This window comes from Mauremys mutica, chromosome 10, assembly GCF_020497125.1.
Source record: "Mauremys mutica isolate MM-2020 ecotype Southern chromosome 10, ASM2049712v1, whole genome shotgun sequence".
Taxonomy (NCBI): Eukaryota; Metazoa; Chordata; order Testudines; family Geoemydidae; genus Mauremys; species Mauremys mutica.
In genome coordinates, this window is record NC_059081.1 from 26874623 (window position 1) to 26891643 (window position 17021).

Below are 17021 nucleotides of genomic sequence, written 5' to 3' on the forward strand. Positions count from 1 at the left end.
TATGTACTATTCTACACATTTTTGCCTATTGGTAGTCTATTTTAGTCACTCTTTATTGGAAAGTTTATTTATATTTAATATAGTTAAAATGTTAGTTACATTTTTGTGGTTTTTGGAATTGCGTAGCTGGTCCTGTATTAACGTTTGATGCGCCTAAGCCAAAGTTTCTTGTGTGACCTAAAAGCCTGCTAAGAAAATGAATAGAATTTGTGAAAACATAATTTCAATGCCATATGTTCTGTTTCTGCTTTTCAGCAACTGAAATACAAGAGTTACTTTCAACAGTGAACAGTATTGCTGTAAAAACTTCAGACAAGAATACACGCACTCGAGCCCTTTGGGTAATCTCTAAGCAGACCTTTCCTTCTGAAATTGTTGGGAAGGAGGTGAGCTTCTTAACTTTTTTTTTTTTTTTTTGGCCTCTAATTTAAAGAGACAGTTTAGTTAACCTCATCCCATTGTTTCTTCAGGTACCTAGTATAATTTCTACACTAGAAACCATACTTACTAAAGGAGATGTATATTCCATGGCTGTTGAATATGAAGCACTAAATGTTGTCATACGGTACGTGAACTGTAAAGCTAAATGTTTAAAACAGATATTGAGTTTTTGGAAAAGTCCATTTGAAAAAGAATCTGTTGGAGGCACTATAGTTTAAGGACAATATTTGACCTACTTTAAAATTGTTAAACATGCTAAGTAATATTCTCAACATTGCCTGTATAAATTTTAAAAAAATCAGTATGATAGTCAGGCTTTTTATGAACTGTGTCATAACTACTTATGCTTTTTCTGAAGCCTGCTAGACCATTTTAATTTGCAAAATGTCTTTCCAGACCTATAATGTCATCACTGATTTTGATGTGGAAAGTCAGTCGATAAAAAATATTAATTGCTACCATTTTTAACAACTTAAGTTACTAAACTTTTTTTAAAAAAAATCTATTCTACTTTATATAATTGATTCTTTGGTTTTTCCCTACACCTTTTAGTCACCTTGAAAAATGAAGCTAGATTCAGTGAGATGTTTCCAGCATTGCATGGGAATGTTTACATCCAAAAACTTGTTTTAAGTTCATTATAGTATTTATTATGATACTGTTTTGTACTAGTTTTTAATTACAAAGCCTACATTTTAGGATTAAAACTTATTGAGAGTGTGTTCCTCCCATTGGCATTGTTGGAAATAATAGAAATAGTAGATTTTATCATCAACACTGAGTGAATTTAGTATTCCTGAGAGTGAAAAATTAAGATCGTTGGCTTGAAGCAGGCATGTTAGGCTTATTGTAAAATACTCTTACCATCTCTACTAATGGACTGCAATCCTGATGTCCCAGTCATGGTCCTTTATTGAGCAGAGACAAATTACACAGTTGCACTGAACTATATGTGTGCGCATGCAAGTTCAGTCTCATTGTAGTCTTTATTTTACTTGAGACCTAATCAGTTTGATTTAAGTTCTCTAGAGTAGTGTTTCTGAATGACCGGTCCATGGACTGAGCTCTCTCCCTGTCACAAATTAGGAAGGCAGCAAGCTGGTCCCTGGTATCAAAAAGATTGAGAGAAACAGTCTCAAAACTGTGTCAGGGAGATCTTAGGGACCGATGTCATTCCACAGTCTGGGCATTGAGAAACGCCGCTCTAGAGCAAACTGGCTAGTTCACTTAATTACCTATGTTGTTTGGCCCTTCCAAAATAAACCTTGTAAAGTAGAGAATAATACTTACTACAGTCCACTTGCTACATTTTCCTGACGTATGAAAAGCAAGTTTGTCTTTAACAAGTACATACTGACCCATCTCAACTAAAGCCAAACATTTGACTCAGTAATTTTTGAATATTTACCTACTGTTATTAAAAGTAATACCTAAGATGACTATAACTGAAAAGTTAGAGGGTTTTTTCTCTGTGTTGTATATTTGGCAATACTGTGGGCATTGTTAATTTAATTTGCATAATTCAGTTTTCCCCTTGGGTGTATGTGTGTCTTTCACACAGCAATAGAGAGGCTAGCGCTCTACTGGACAAAAAAAGCTCTCATTAGGAAAATGTGATTGTAAAATTGGCAGATATCCTCAGAGATTGCAGGTGTATAGATCCGAAATGAAATGCAACTTAAAAATAATTTACTAGGTTTCAAGTTGTAGGTAATCTTTTAACAAGGACACCTGTTCAGAGGTCCTTCAGACTAGCTTTCTTTCCCTTCTAACTTAATGGAAAATTGCCACTTTGGATTATACCATTAAGAACTGGAATCTTAACTTGAACAAAACAAGTTCAGAGGAAGTTGTTGAGAATAAATTTCTCTTTGGTTTTTATCATCTTGGTCAGGCTTTTCGAGGGAAGTATCTGAATTGGTACTTCAGTGATGTACTGATATGTAGAGTTTCACTGAATTAGATTTTCAAAATGTAATTCAAATTTATTAGAAAATGTTTTGAACAGCATTTTGTTAGTGCATAATACATCTGAAATATAAATGCATATTTTAAATAACACTAGCTAAGAATATTTTTGTTAAGCCCAGCAGTAAGTATAGTGGTTCTATATGTAGTTAATACATGTGTGCTTTGTTGAACTCAGTCTAATGGAACAGACTCCAACCCAAATGGGAGAAGAGGCTGTGAGGTGGGCAAAGCTGATCATTCCTATGGTCGTCCATTCAGCTCATAAGGTGCAGTTACGAGGTGCCGCTGCATTGGAGATGGGAATGCCATTGTTACTTCAGAAACAGCAGGAGGTGGCAGTCATAACTGAACATCTTATGACTACTGTAAGTGGAAAGTGCTTTTAAAAACTTCTTTCTCTCAGGATTTTAGAGAAGCTGTAAGACTTCTAGCAATGTTTTCTTTTATGCTCTTAAAATATCATTTACATTTCTGGATTACCCTGTGTACTTGTCTCTGCAACCTTGACTGGAAGGCTATTTCATACTATGATTTTTTTCAAAGCATCTGTTAATGTGAATTTGGTTCACGGAAGGTAACAGTGATAGAACTGAAGGCATATTCAGCTTGAACAGTAAATAGAAGTGCAAGCTTTCTTAGTTTCCCAGTATGCTTCCACATAGTTTTGGAGGGGACGCTGTCTCCATACCATTCATTCTTTGGTTTGTCTGCTGAGAGTACCAATGAACCTATCAGCTAACTTTTCCTAACTCAGTAGCCAAATGGTGGCAGCCTATTTTGGCTGTTATCAACATATGCTGGATTTGAACCAGTACCTCATAGATGAATGACTCTATCATATTACCAGTCATCTTAGTCAGCCTTTGCAAAATTCTGTTTGTCCAATGCGAGTAAAGTATCTTCAGTTTTTTTCTATTATCATTAAGACTAAAGGGAAAGTGAATTAATATTGTGCCAGATTGTAAACTTTCATGACAGCTTTATGCCTAAGCCTTGTAGAAATCATTTCAAGCTCTTTGGAGGCAAGGGCTATGTTTTTATTGTGTGTGTTTAGGGCCTATTATGATGAAGTCCTGGTCAATGACTAGTTAAATAATTGCCCACTATTTCTATATTAAGTTATATATTAGAAATGGAAAAGGACTGTGTGAGATCTGCTTGTCTGTTCTACTGCATAGTCAAGAGAGAGAACTAGTTCTTTTAAAAAAGGTGAATAGGCTTGATTGCAGCACTGTGTCCTAGTTGGCTGCTGCAATTTTCATAGACTCATGGGCCTGTCTAAGTCACTCCAGTGACTTCTTCAGTCCGAGAGCAGCCCAACATCGGGAAGATGCAAAGGTGGCTTAAAGCTACTATATTCCCTCCTACACCTCTGGTGACCTGCAAGTTTTGTGCTGCGCCTCTAAAAGGTTTTGTAGAAGTAGCACAGTTAAATCCCACAATGGAGTCACTTCCTTTTAACTCTTGTCAATATAATGCATCTGTGTTTTAGAAATTGTATTTAAGTTAATCTTCAGTACAAAACTTGTAGCTCATTCTATGTATTTCACTGCACAAGAAAATATAACAACCTTTTCTTGTCTTCAGAAAGTAATTTCAGAACTCCAAAAGTTATTTTCTGCAAAAAATGAGACCTATGTGTTGAAATTGTGGCCTTTGTTTGTCAAGCTACTTGGAAAGGTGAGCAGAAGAGCAATAACTTTACTATTTAAGGTTCCATGACAATAGATACTGACAGTGTAAATGCTTCATTGTATAAAAAACAGTATTATTTTACCTTTAGACACTCCATCGTAGTGGCAGTTTTATCAACTCATTGTTGCAACTGGAAGAACTTGGATTCCGTAGTGGATCACCAGTGGTAAAGAAAATAGCCTTCATTGCATGGAAGAGTCTGATAGATAATTTTGCTTTGAATCCAGGTAGATAAAAATACATTAAACAACTTAAGTTTTATGTTGAGCTAACCAGGAGAAAGGAAAACACTTATTTTATCCATTGTAATCTATAGTGCTCAACTATGTACAGGTTAAATATTATCTCTCTAAAATGCATATTTCTACTGATTAATGGTTCTTTCTTAGCTCAGTCTTGCTGCATGGTAGAATTACTAAAGTTAAACATTTTTTTTCATAGTAGTTTAATTGGGCCAAGCACAGATAGTAATGAGATAGGACACACAAGGTTACACTGCAGTTTTTCATTTTGTGCTACATGGATTTTTTACTGGGAACCGTGGTTAAGGAATCTGGAGATTGAGAAACTACTTCTGTAATCAGTACTGGGACTTAAACAAAGCTGTTTAAGTTCAGCATGCATCCTGACTACTTTATAAAAGATCCTTTTGCAAGATTGGACCGTACTCTTCAGGATACTTATTCCAAAGGGAAACGAGGAGACAAAAATGGAAGTTTCTTAAATTAGTAAAATTTCATTTGAATGCTCTCTGAAGTGTTTATTCCCCACCCTCATTATTACCCTTGGCAGAATTCAAATTTTGTTATAATCTATATGGATAATATTGATTATTTTTAAGCATTTATTTTTATTGATTTAAATTTTCACAGTTGCAGCAGATTATGGGGGTCTGACAATTATAGTAGATGCTGAGATTCAAAATGTTAAAGCTTTATAACAGTTAAAAGACAAATTGTCAACATCCCATGTCAAAATATACAAAGTACATATCCACCTTAAATCAGACTCCGAAGTTCTCAAGCAGCATTTTTCTTACTTTGCCTATCTGTAAGTTTTGATAATCATAAATGGAAGTATTTTTTGTCGATTTATGTATATATGGTAAAATTAACATTTACCAGGAAAAAACTAATCCTTCCAAGGCTATTTAAAATAGATCATTTAGCAATGCTTTAGTTCTGCTAAAGAAATAACAGATAGGATTATTGGTGGTAATGTGGCTTACTTTTCCAGTACAAATAAGGAATCTAAGTCAAAGTCCTAGCATTCTGTGGTTCTTTAGCATACAGTATTTATCCCATACTAGTGAAATGACTAAATACATCTTCTCTGTTCTTTTGCATGCTTTTATGTGGAGTCAAGAAAAAACTGTCTGGATTTGCTTTGACACTTCTCCAGAGAATAAAGGCTAATTAAACTGGGAAATTAAAGCTGTGTGAGAAATAACTAATAGCCAAGCCATGCAGACACTTCACTGCTACTGTGAACGTTTGTGACCTCAGACATATCTATATCTAATTTAAGATCTGTCAGCCTGATGCAGTTGCTAAAATGTACAAGTAGAGTTTATTCATTGTCTTATTTTCCTATTACAATGTCAGATTTGATAGAATGATTCTTTTTTTCCTTTCCACATCTAATATGAGTAGATCTTCTCCCTCCATGCATCTACTGGAGTTAAGATAGTTTGGGGAAACACCTGCCATTTCCAGGAGCTCATTAGAAAGCTCTGTTTGTAGAACAACCAGCAATGCAGCACTACCCTACTAACCACTCTTCTTCAAATTAACAACCTTTACCTATTAGCCAGTAATCTATAACGAGTTGCAGTGTATTTTCACTTTAATATTTTGAAATTCTGGAGGTCTCCCTTTGTTTACAGACACTGTATGTAAGGCTCCACACTGTCCTCATCTTAGCTGAGTGGTGGTGGATTGATGCTGAAGCAGCCAGGGAAGGCCCACTCCAAATACAATGAGGTGCTCTCGGCACAGCACTCTTCTTATAGCGTTGCTAATACTGTATTTGGCAGGTTCTGTCTTTCTGAGCCTGGTCAACCCTGAACCCTGATGCTGTTTTCCCTTCGCTGGCAAGTGTTTTTGTCCTGGGTCAACATGCTGAGCATGATATTCAAGCTAAGGAGTGAATCCTGGTTCTTTATTGAATGCTAGAGTTGAAGGGACCTGGCTATTTCTAAAACAATTCCTCTAAAAACCAGTTGCAAACAGGTGCTAGTGAGTACTGCAACTTGAATCTATCTCCAAATTTGAGCTAGTAAAACTATTTCAGAAAGGTGGAGGACAGTAGCCTGACAAATATGGTGATAAAATAATGTTTTCCAGTTTTCCAGTGTAAGGGTTTATAAATCTTTACCACCAGATAATAAATCCAACATTTTGAGGGTAGCATGATTTGTTTTTTCAAGACAGATGTTGCAGTAGGCTCCTTGGCAAAATCCTGGCTGATTTTTCCTGAAAGAGGCACTCTTAGGAAAAACTTAGGCTCTGGCTTTTCAATCCCTATATTGGACACGACATTGTTTTGTGAGCAAGATCAAAGTTACCTTCTCAAGTGATAAGTATGCAAGAGAACAAATATTGCTTCTACTCGAAACACAGATGACTAATGCCATTCCTTTAGGTTGGGGAACACAATGACTCTCACGTTGTCTGTGGCACTTAGACACAGACACAAGGCTATGAATTCAGGCTTCAAATTTTCCTACTTTCCCTCAAGTACATCCTGTTGATGTTAGATAGCAATCACTATTTCTTTTTATGACACCCAAAGTATATTGGGTTTAGAAATTCTTGCCCTGAATCTCTTGGTTTTAGAGTTTAATCCCGAATAGAGAGAGGATGATGGGATTGGGAGACAGCCATAAGGAATTGAGCAGTAGAGTTAGAATAAGATTAGCAGTCATTCTAATTTCTTTGGTTATCGAGCTCTATAATATGGGTTTAGCTCCTTTTGGAAATTGCCTCCCTTTCTCAAGAGATTGCTCCAACAGTTTAATTGTTTCAGCAGAATGTAGCTGTGATCAGATCTCCCGAGTACAGAGAGAGAGATTCTCAGGTTGCTAGGGCTATTTCCATAGAAGGCTTTAAATAACAGGACAGAGATCTTGAACTGGATACTGCATTCAAGAATGAGTTGTGCACAACATGGAGCATTGATACGCTATATGATCATCAGAGCCTCACTTCCAAAGTTTCAACATCTCTCTCAAATTCTGCTGCCCACAAATGGACCTTTCAGAGCATAGATTAGCTGTACCAGAGCTCTTCAGGCTGTGCTCTTTCATCCAAATTACAGAGGTCAAATAGCTTCAATTCAGAATATCCACCTGAATTTGAAAATACATCAAGAAAGTCATCACCCAGCTCAATATTGATCTTTGAGTGAGCTGAATGCTTTGTTTCTAGCAGAAGAAATATGCAAAGTTATAACTTAAGCCCTGATTCACACCTTCATTAGGCATAAATTAGATTTTGTTTTTCTCCTATTCCTTCAGGAGACAGCTCCCCTAAGCATTCATTGCATAAATTATCCCTATTAGTTAAATCCTAATTTTTCAGGTTTTTTTTTTATACCATAGCTTTCCTTTTCCACTTTCCTTGATTTGTCATTGCTGTATCAAAGTCTTGCCAAATCTGTGATTCAGATAAGAGGGAGATTCCTTGTTAAATGGTAGAAAAGAAATTACATAATATCTGCTAATTTGGATCATTTATTAAAACTAGCTTTTCTAGGCTTGGATTCTTTTCTTCCAGGATTTGTATGGAAAAGTTATTTTTCCTTCCTTTTTTATTCCTCTGTGAGTATTTTTTTAATAAAATTACTTTTTCAGTGTTAACTGCTAAACAGTTTCAGAAGTACTTGTTCTGGCAGGCTCCTGGTAGAAAATGGAAATGAGTTTTTTGATAGGACTGAGTACCTAGAAAATCTTCCGATGGAGAAGACTGACTCTTGCTGAATTAGTGAATGTGTTAATTGAAAAAAAAAACAGTTTAGAAATTTCCCTTTTTATTGTGTTGCAAAACAATTTAGACTTTTTATTGCACCTTTTAAAATGTGTTCTTTGTTCCTCAAGATATATTGTGCAGTGCAAAAAGGCTGAAATTGCTAATGCAGCCATTGAGCTCTATCCATGTAAGAACAGAGGCTTTGGCACTAACGAAACTGGAGGTCTGGTGGTATTTACTGGTGAGACTTGGACCTCAGCTGCCTGCCAACTTTGAACAGGTAACAAATGCAAATAGTTTTAGCACAGTAGTTGAGCCTATGTTTTGTTCATGTAAAACTTAAACTTGCTTTATGATGATCTTCTTTCGGTAGCGGTTTATCTGGACTCTTTAATCTTTAGTCATAAAACAATTATTAAAAGAATACTGTCACTCTTGTACACTCCAAACCTGACATGCTTCCAAAAATTTAAGCTGGTAGGTCAATATAAAAGAACAATTTGTACTAATGGTACCCATGGAGCTCTAAATTAACTATCAAGAGGAATTACCTGAAGTAACTGTGGACTGCTCAGATAAATCCTCTACTCAATACACACCAATAGTCAGACAAAATACGCTTTCTATAAGGAATAAAATGGAAAATATTGATGTAACATTTTCACTATATAAACCAGCTCTCCTACAACACTGTGTTTGGTTCTCATCATCCTGCCTCCACATAGAAAATTTTTCAGATGGAAGGAGACTGGAAAGATCAGGATTTGTTAGCTTGGAAAACGTAACAAAGAGGGGACATAAAAAAAATTAACAGTGTAGCAAAGGTAGATCAGACACTTCTGTTGTCTTTGCTCAGAATACACAGAGGCATTTTGTGGACAAATAGAAAATACATCTAGTATTTGGCAGCCTGTTTATAAAGTAGTACTATTAGCAAGGAGCAGTAGTTACCCTGATCTTTGTGATATGCATTTATTCTCAGTTAACTTCTATGTGAAATAAGAGCTGCCATACTTTCAGTGATGGTTTGACTTGCTCAGTATCTTGTCTTCAACAGTGGCCTGTACCAGAGCTTCGGGAGAGCATACAGAACAGGGCAGTTATGAAGCAATCCACCCCTGTCTTCCATTCCCAGCTTCTGGTAGTCAGGCGTAAAGGGTTGCCCTGAGCATGGTTACATCCCTGACCATCTTGCCATTAATGGACCTATACTCCATGAACTTATTCATTTCTTTTTCAAAGATTACAGGACACTCTATTTTTAAAATGCAAATAGATTTCAAGTAAATAGTAGTTTTTATGTATTATGTCTGCTCTTGAGTCTTCCTGCTAGTTTTTATGGGTTTATAATCACAGCTGCCTATTTTTTCTATAGACTCATGCAAACAAGCACAACTGACTAGAGTGTGTCAGAGTCACAACAAAATAGACCATATTTAAAAAAAAACTTTCAATTATAGTAATGCAGGTGTTTGTAACAGTAGGTGAAGAATTTTATGTTTAAGAATAGTGAAGTTGGTGTTTTAATGTCTTCGTTTTCACCTATAAAACCCTAAATGATTTGGGCTTTAGCTACATGGAGAGTGACAGTCTCTCAAGTGATACTGCAGCAGTTGTGATAGAGTGGAGTGAAGTTTACAGCCCCATAGTCAAAAAGGGATTGGACTGATGTATTACCGTATTGTTCCGAGTATAGGCCGCTCCTGATTATAAGCCGCACCCTTAAAGTTTGGTGCTATTTTTAAAAAAATAAATTTTTAACTTTTTTTAACAAAGAAAATATACACATTAGTAGAACAGTAAAACGGTATTTTATTTAATGAATAGGAAGACATGTACCAGTATTTTTAACACTTTTAACACTTTTGGTAGTCCTGCTTCTGACGGCATATGTTATATACTCAGAAATATTGAAAACTATTTTGTAGTTATACTGTAAATACCGTAAAGAAGGGAAAAGGAATGGACAACAAGGAGACTGATGAGAACAGTTCTCACCCTCTCCCCTGCACAACAATCAACAACATTAGCAAATGTTCTTAAGTCATCCCTCTGAGAAATTTTAGTCACTTTCACTGCCTGTCTCTCCATCAATACCGGTATCTGCTCAGGTTTTCATCACTACTTCCAATGCTTTCTACATCACTCCCACTGTTTTCTTCATCATTCTCCTGATCCACTTCTTTCTGATCTTCCCACAATACATCATCTTCACTACCATCCAATGCATTTGACAGGCAACATTTTTTGAATCCTTTGATGATTGATTCTGAAGATATCATTGCCCACGCAGAAATAATCCACTGACACAGCAAAGCTACTGATGGTTTCTTAATTTTGCCGCTTGGTGTGACGGCATGATCTCCAGCCACAAGCCATTCAGAATACTGCTGCCGTAGATGGTCTTTAAATGGCTTGTTGACAACAACATCAAGCACTTGGAGTTGGGATGTCATACCCCTTGGTATTACTTCCAGATCCGATTTCAAGGATGCAATCTTACTTTTTACATCAGGTGTTAAATGTCCTTTAAATGCATCCAATACCAGCATTGCTTTTTTTGCAAGACGAGCACCAGGCCTACTCTTCCAAACAACTGATAGCCAATCATTCATCAGCTCCTTGCTCGTCCATCCCTTTTCCTGACATCTGACAATTAAGCCTCTTGGAAGACTTTCCTTCGGCATAGATTTCCTTTTAAGTATCATATAAGGTGTCAGCTTATGACCATCAGCTGTAACAGCTAACATTGCTGTGATACGTAATTTTTCATTGCCTGTGGTTCTCAGAAGAATGGATTTTGCTCCTTTTTGATCCACGGTTGTATTACTTGGCATATCAAAGAAAACGGGAGTTTCATTGGCATTTCCAATTTGGCTCAATGGATAGTTGTGCTTTTTCCTGAGCTCTATGACATACCGTTGGAATGCAAGCAGCTTTTCATTGAAGTCAACAGGTAGTCTTTGTGCAAGTGTTGTCCTGCGTCTTAGAGAGAGGCCATTTCTGAGCATAAATCTACAGCACCATCCAAGGCTTGCTTTAAATTCATGCCTGGGAATTTTTAATTCACTGGCAATTTCTAATGCCTTCAATTGTATGATTTTTCGGATGACAGGCATTCCATTTTTTCTTTGCTCTTGAATGAAGGGAAGCACTGCTGCATCAACTTCACAATACCTGCCTTTCTTAGGCCCTCTGAACGATTTCCTCGTAGAAGCCGAGTTTTCTAGTTTCTTCTGCATCAGCTTCCATCTACGTACATTTTTCTCATCTACGTCATATTTTCTGGCAGCTTCCCTATTGCTTGTTTGTTCAGCGTATTTTAAGACTTTTATCTTAAAGTTTGAATCGTAACTTTGCCTTTTCCCTTGGCTGGTTGAATTTCGAATCTCCACATGATCAGCCATATTGGTATTTTAAGTTAGCCCCTGTACAAAAAAAACAACAACCTCATCCTCAACTCTCAGCCCCCTCACCCTCTTAGCCCTCTCTCCTTTACACAGCCCTTCCTTACCCTCTTAGCCACCTCCTTATTCTCTCAGCCTACCTCTTCCTCACACAGTGCCCACTACTCACCCTATTAACAACCTCCCCTCAGCCCCCTTCTTCATCACACAACCCCCTCCTCACCATATACTGTATCCTCCCGAGATAATACCGGTAAAAGTAAACAAACGCCCTTGACTCCCAAGTCAGCGTGCAGAGCTATGGATACCTCACAGGGACGTAATGCTCCCAAGTCAGCATGGGGAGCTACGGATGCCTCACAGGGACATCATACCGGTAACTTGGGGGCTTCTCCAGCCAGGGCCGGCTCCAGGCACCAGCTGAGCAAGCTGGTGCTTGGGGCGGCAGATTCTAGGGGGCGGCATGCCGCTCAATCCTAGGGCGGCACGGCTGCTTTTTTTTTTGGTTTTGTTTGCTGCTCTGGCTGCCCTGTAGGGTGCGGAGGAGGGGAGCACCCTGCAGCAAATTCCACAGGGCAGCCCGCGTCCTTCCCTCCCTGCCGACCGGAGCAGCGTGGAGCCCTCCCGGAAGACAGCACGGCAATTGGGGCCGTGGGGTGAGCTCCCTGCTGAAGCGCTGGGCGCCCCCCTTCTCTCTCTCCCCCCTGCTCCCCCTGGCCGCCTCCCTCTCCCTCCCCCCAACTAGACCAGGCGTGCACTCTGTAGCACAGGGAGTCCCCCTGCACCCTGGGTCTGGCCGCCCTGTAGGGTTTTTTGTTTTGTTTTTTTCCCCTGCTTTGCCAGCCGCGCTGTTGTCCCCCTCGTCCCCCCCTTTGCCGCTCCAGCCGTGGGGTTCTCCCCCCCCCCCCCCCGCTTTACCGCTCTGGGTGTGCTGCAGGTTTTTTTCTCCCCTGCTTTGCCGTTCCAGCCGCACCGTTTTTTGTCCCCCCCTCCACCCCGCTTTACCGCTCCGGCCGTGCTGCCGGTTTGTTTTTTTTTACACCTGCTTTCCCGCTTCAGCTGCGCCGTTTTTGTTGCCGCCGCCGCTGCTTTACTGCTCCCGCTGCACCGAGTTTTTTTGTTGTTGTTTTTTCCCCCCCGCTTTGCAGTTTCAGCCGCGCAGTTTTTCGTCGTCCCCCTTTCCCCCGCTCTAGCCGCGCTGTGTTTTTTATTTTTTTCCCCTGCTTTGCCGCTCTGGGATTTAAAGGGCTCTGGGCTCCCCACGGCTGCTGGCAGCCCAGAGCGCTCTGATTCCCGGCCGCGGCTGGGATTTAAAGGGCTCTGGGCTCCCCGCCGCAGCGGGCAGCCCAGAGCGCTCTGATTCCCGGCCGCGGCTGGGATTTAAAGGGCTCTGGGCTCCCCGCGGCTGCGGGCAGCCCAGAGCGCTCTGATTCCCGGCCGCGGCTGGGATTTAAAGGGCTCTGGGCTCCCTGCTGCAGCGGGCAGCCCAGAGCCCTCTGATACCCAGCCGCGGCTGGGATTTCAAGTATTTTTATTGGGTTTTTTTGGCCACATCCCGATTATAGGCCGCACCCCTAGTTTAAAGACTTACATTAGGGGAAAAAAGTGCGGCCTATACTCGGGACAATACGGTATTTTTTGAGGGGCTCACTCTCTATATCCAGTTGTGCATGGACTTGGTGGACCTGCAAGACCTACAGGTTGATTTAGTGGTAGTGATGGGGTGAGGCTTGTTCTGGAATTAGTCAGGCTTTTCAGTTAGGTTAATTTTAACACCTTTTTGACATGTTTTGACTCACTCTAGTAATGATTCTAGAGACTTTGGTAGATATAACTGGAAAACTACAAAGAGTAGTATAATTGGACTGAGCACATGAAACAAACTGCTAGCACTGGGTTTCATAATTCTATCAAATTATATTCCAGGATGTGATTAACTGAAAATCTTACTTATTGAGCTATGCTTTTGATCTATCTTTTTAATATAGAAAAGATTAGAAAATCATATGAAACAATTGCAAACTGTACTGTCTCAGTAACATCTCATTTGAAATTATTTAACTTTCATTTGATGATAACATTATTGAAAATTTTACTGATTTGGTTAGCATTAAAACGAAGCTGCTATATATCAGAAATAACTTTAAAACAAGTAGTTTACAGAGCAGTTTAGTCTTTGTATTATTCCACTTTCTCCTCAGAGAAGGTATGATGCAGATTTGAGACTAAATGTACTCTTATTCCTCTTCATGTGTGACATACACTCTATCATTGAGGTTTGGTGTCTTTGCAGGTTTGTGTTCCATTAATCCAAAGCACTTTAAGTGTAGATTCTTCTGTTGTACCTCAAGGAACTCCCTCTCGTGCAGCAGCCAATCAGAGTTTAGCCACAGCAACATCTGCACAGAAATCAGGTACAAAATAAGCCCTGCTTCCAAATATAATTCAAATGCTAGAACTAAGTTTAAAATAAACTTGTGTTAACTAAGGAGCAATAGCAAACAATATATTGATACTGCACATTCATATCAGTCTACTGGTCTAGAATAATTTAGTAGCTAGTAAAACCAAGAAAATTTTGTATCTGTGTTAAGCCTACAAAACTATTCAAATCTGAGAACGCGGGAAAGAATTCCTTGGTGCATTGCATTGTTCCTAGGGATTGCAGGTATTCTTTGTCCTGTGTCTGTAAACATTCTTTTATATTTTATATTTATATATAGTTAAGTTACATTTGTTCATTTGCATACTGTGTGGTATACTTGTCAACCATAAGCGGATTTATCAGGGACCTCATTAGATCTCTTATGCATATAACATGATGCAATTTGGATGGATGGTTGCCAGTGATGGAATAAACAATTCTCAGTTCTAAATTACTTTCACGTTTACATCTAGTTAAACCATTCATTTAACCTTAACATGCAATTCTTTTTAGTAGCTCTAAGTGTTGTATAAATCTCTATCTCAGTTGAGGCTTTTTTAAAAACAAGTAGACTTAAACGTTAAGATTATGTAAAATAGTTTTAGTTGCAATAGAGTGGAGGATAAAACGTGACCGTCTAAAAATTGTTCTAAGATGTATAGTTAAGTGATATACAGAATTAAACTTGCATGCTTAAATATTAGGTGATGAATGCTTCAGATTACAGCATCAAAGCACCAATCTATTTTTTTTCTCTTTTCCAAATCCCCTAAGAGCAGAACCTTTTTCCCTCGCATATCTCTCTTCCACCCCAGTGCCCCAGTCAGCAGCAGCTTTGCATGGGAAACCTCTCCTTTCCCCAGTACGCGTTTGGTTGGTATATCACAACTATTAATATTAGATTGGAGTCTGCCTGTTAGTGGTAAGGCAAGTCTAACTTGGAAACATAGAGATCTGATCGCTGACAGTCTTAAGTCTTATAAAACAGTAAATATATTTTCCTGTCCACTATAGGCAGACTTCACCCTTAAACAATGATAAATTGTGTATCTGATTTTTACAAGCAGACTTTGTGCTGGTCGGTAGGGAGGGTTCATATGGAAGGGAAGTGAAAGCTAAGTATGAGGCATAGGAAGAGAATAGATTCTCTTCAGACCTGGGAAACAAGACTGACAAAAATACATGTTAACAGTGACAAATCTGTCAAAAAGGCAGATTTTTGTTTAACCGGCTAAAATAAGTTTTTGAAAAATTGTTAAAAAATGAATCTTGAGCTAAAACCTCAAGGTAAGCAGTCCTGAAGTACAGGTGAGTCTCATCTTACGCAGGGGTTCCCTTCTGCGGTTAACGCGTAAAGCGAAAACCACGTGTAGTCAAAATTACATTGAGTTGAATGGCGAGCGGAATGGCCCGCACTACAGTTACAGTATTAAAATAGGTATTTTTCTCTTTTTTTGGTTTTTTTTTGCCAACCGCGTAAAGCTGAAATCGTGCATGTTAAATGCACGTAAGATGCGACAGACCTGTAAACTTCTATAGTTATATAGTTAGGGCCCTATCAAATTCACAGCCATGAAAAATGCGTCACAGACCCTGAAATCTGGTCTCTTTTGTGCTTTTACCCTCTACTGTACAGATTTCACAGGGGAGACCAGCATTTCTCAAATTGGGGGTCCTGACCTAAAAGAGAGTTGCAGGGGGGGTCACGGTATTGCCACTCTTGCTTCTGTTCTGCCTTCAGAGCTGGGCGGCCAGAGAGTGGCAGCTGCTGACTGAGGGCCCAGCTCTACAAGCAGGAGCCTAGAAGTAAGGGTGGTAATTCCATACCATGCCATCCTTCCTTCTGCTCTGCTGCTGGTGGTGGTTCTGCCTTCAGAGCTGGACTCCTGGCCAGCAGCCACCGCTCTCCGGCTACCCAGTTCTGAAGGCAGTGCCGCTACCAGGAGCAGCACTGAAGTAAAGGTAGCAGTACCATGAGCCCCACACAAGTCCTTTTTGGGTCAGGACCCCTACAATTACATTACCTGAAATTTCAGATTTAAATTGCTGAAATTATGAAATTATGATTTTAAAAATGACGGTGAAATTGACCAAAATGGACTATGAATTTGGTAGGGACTATACATAGTATAAACTCCTTAAAATAAAGGATTCTAATGGAAACTCTGATAGTTTCTTAAATAAAGCATTGCTAGTAGGTACTTACTATAATGGAAATTTTTGGTGAGCCAAACATTGCTTTGTGGCTAAAAACACAAAGCTGGGAGTATGGAGATTTGGGTTGTATTCCTGGCCTTACCACAGTGGTGAGGCTGAAAGTGTTCTCTTTGCCCATTTGTAAACTTGTCAGACTTAATTTTTATATATTGTTTGGATCTGTTTTCTTTTTGCTTAAAAGTGGTTCATTTGAATGTAGTTATGAAGTAGTCACAAGAATTGTGTTATTCTTTTCCTTAGGTTCTTATCCATTTGGAAGTCCGGTCACTCCAAGGATAAACCTGAATTCTAGTGTATCAGGAATCATAGTGATCCCCTCAATTCAGCTTTTGGGAATTGAAATGCTGCTTCACTTCCTGATGGGGCCAGAAGTTTTGGCTTTTTCTAAGCAAAACAAACTTGTACTTAGTCTAGGTATTTGCACTATATTTTTCAAAGCAATCTTGATTCCAAGAGTAGTTTGAAATGATTACTTTTATTTTCTGTAATATTTTGTTAAACCTAAAGATGTACATAATAGATAAGATACTTAAAATAATTAATTGTAGATCCTAATCTTAATATTAGGAGCTATTTTTATCACATGTTAATATAGAACACTTAAAGAACCCACTGTATTTGATTTTTTTCTTTTAGGCTATCTCTTTAAAACTGTTGACTGTAAAAAAAAAAAAAATCCACATGCAGTATGTCAGATTTATGTTTTCTATTTTCTCCTAGAGCCTCTTCAATATCCATTGATCAGTAGCCCTTCTTTTTTTTGTAAGCATGCCAGCACACTCATAAATGCAGTTCAGGAAGGCTTCATTGCAATTGGAAAAGAGGTTCCAGGTAAAAATTTTATGGTGAAATAACCTTTTTTATTTTGAGATGATGGGAAATAAAATTAAAAAGTAG

The 17021-nt window shown here is 38.7% G+C and overlaps 1 protein-coding gene across 1 annotated transcript in view; it reads left to right on the forward strand.

The window, feature by feature from the left end:
* The window catches only part of RIF1 (replication timing regulatory factor 1), a 60291-nt gene that overhangs the window by 3666 nt on the left and 39604 nt on the right, over positions 1 to 17021 (forward strand). Inside the window, exons 4-12 of the mRNA XM_045032839.1 lie at positions 256 to 386; positions 471 to 565; positions 2588 to 2777; positions 4000 to 4092; positions 4196 to 4334; positions 8204 to 8355; positions 13776 to 13896; positions 16365 to 16538; positions 16845 to 16955. Of these exons, the coding sequence (XP_044888774.1) occupies positions 256 to 386; positions 471 to 565; positions 2588 to 2777; positions 4000 to 4092; positions 4196 to 4334; positions 8204 to 8355; positions 13776 to 13896; positions 16365 to 16538; positions 16845 to 16955 (1206 nt within the window). The remainder of the gene's footprint in view (positions 1 to 255; positions 387 to 470; positions 566 to 2587; positions 2778 to 3999; positions 4093 to 4195; positions 4335 to 8203; positions 8356 to 13775; positions 13897 to 16364; positions 16539 to 16844; positions 16956 to 17021) is intronic.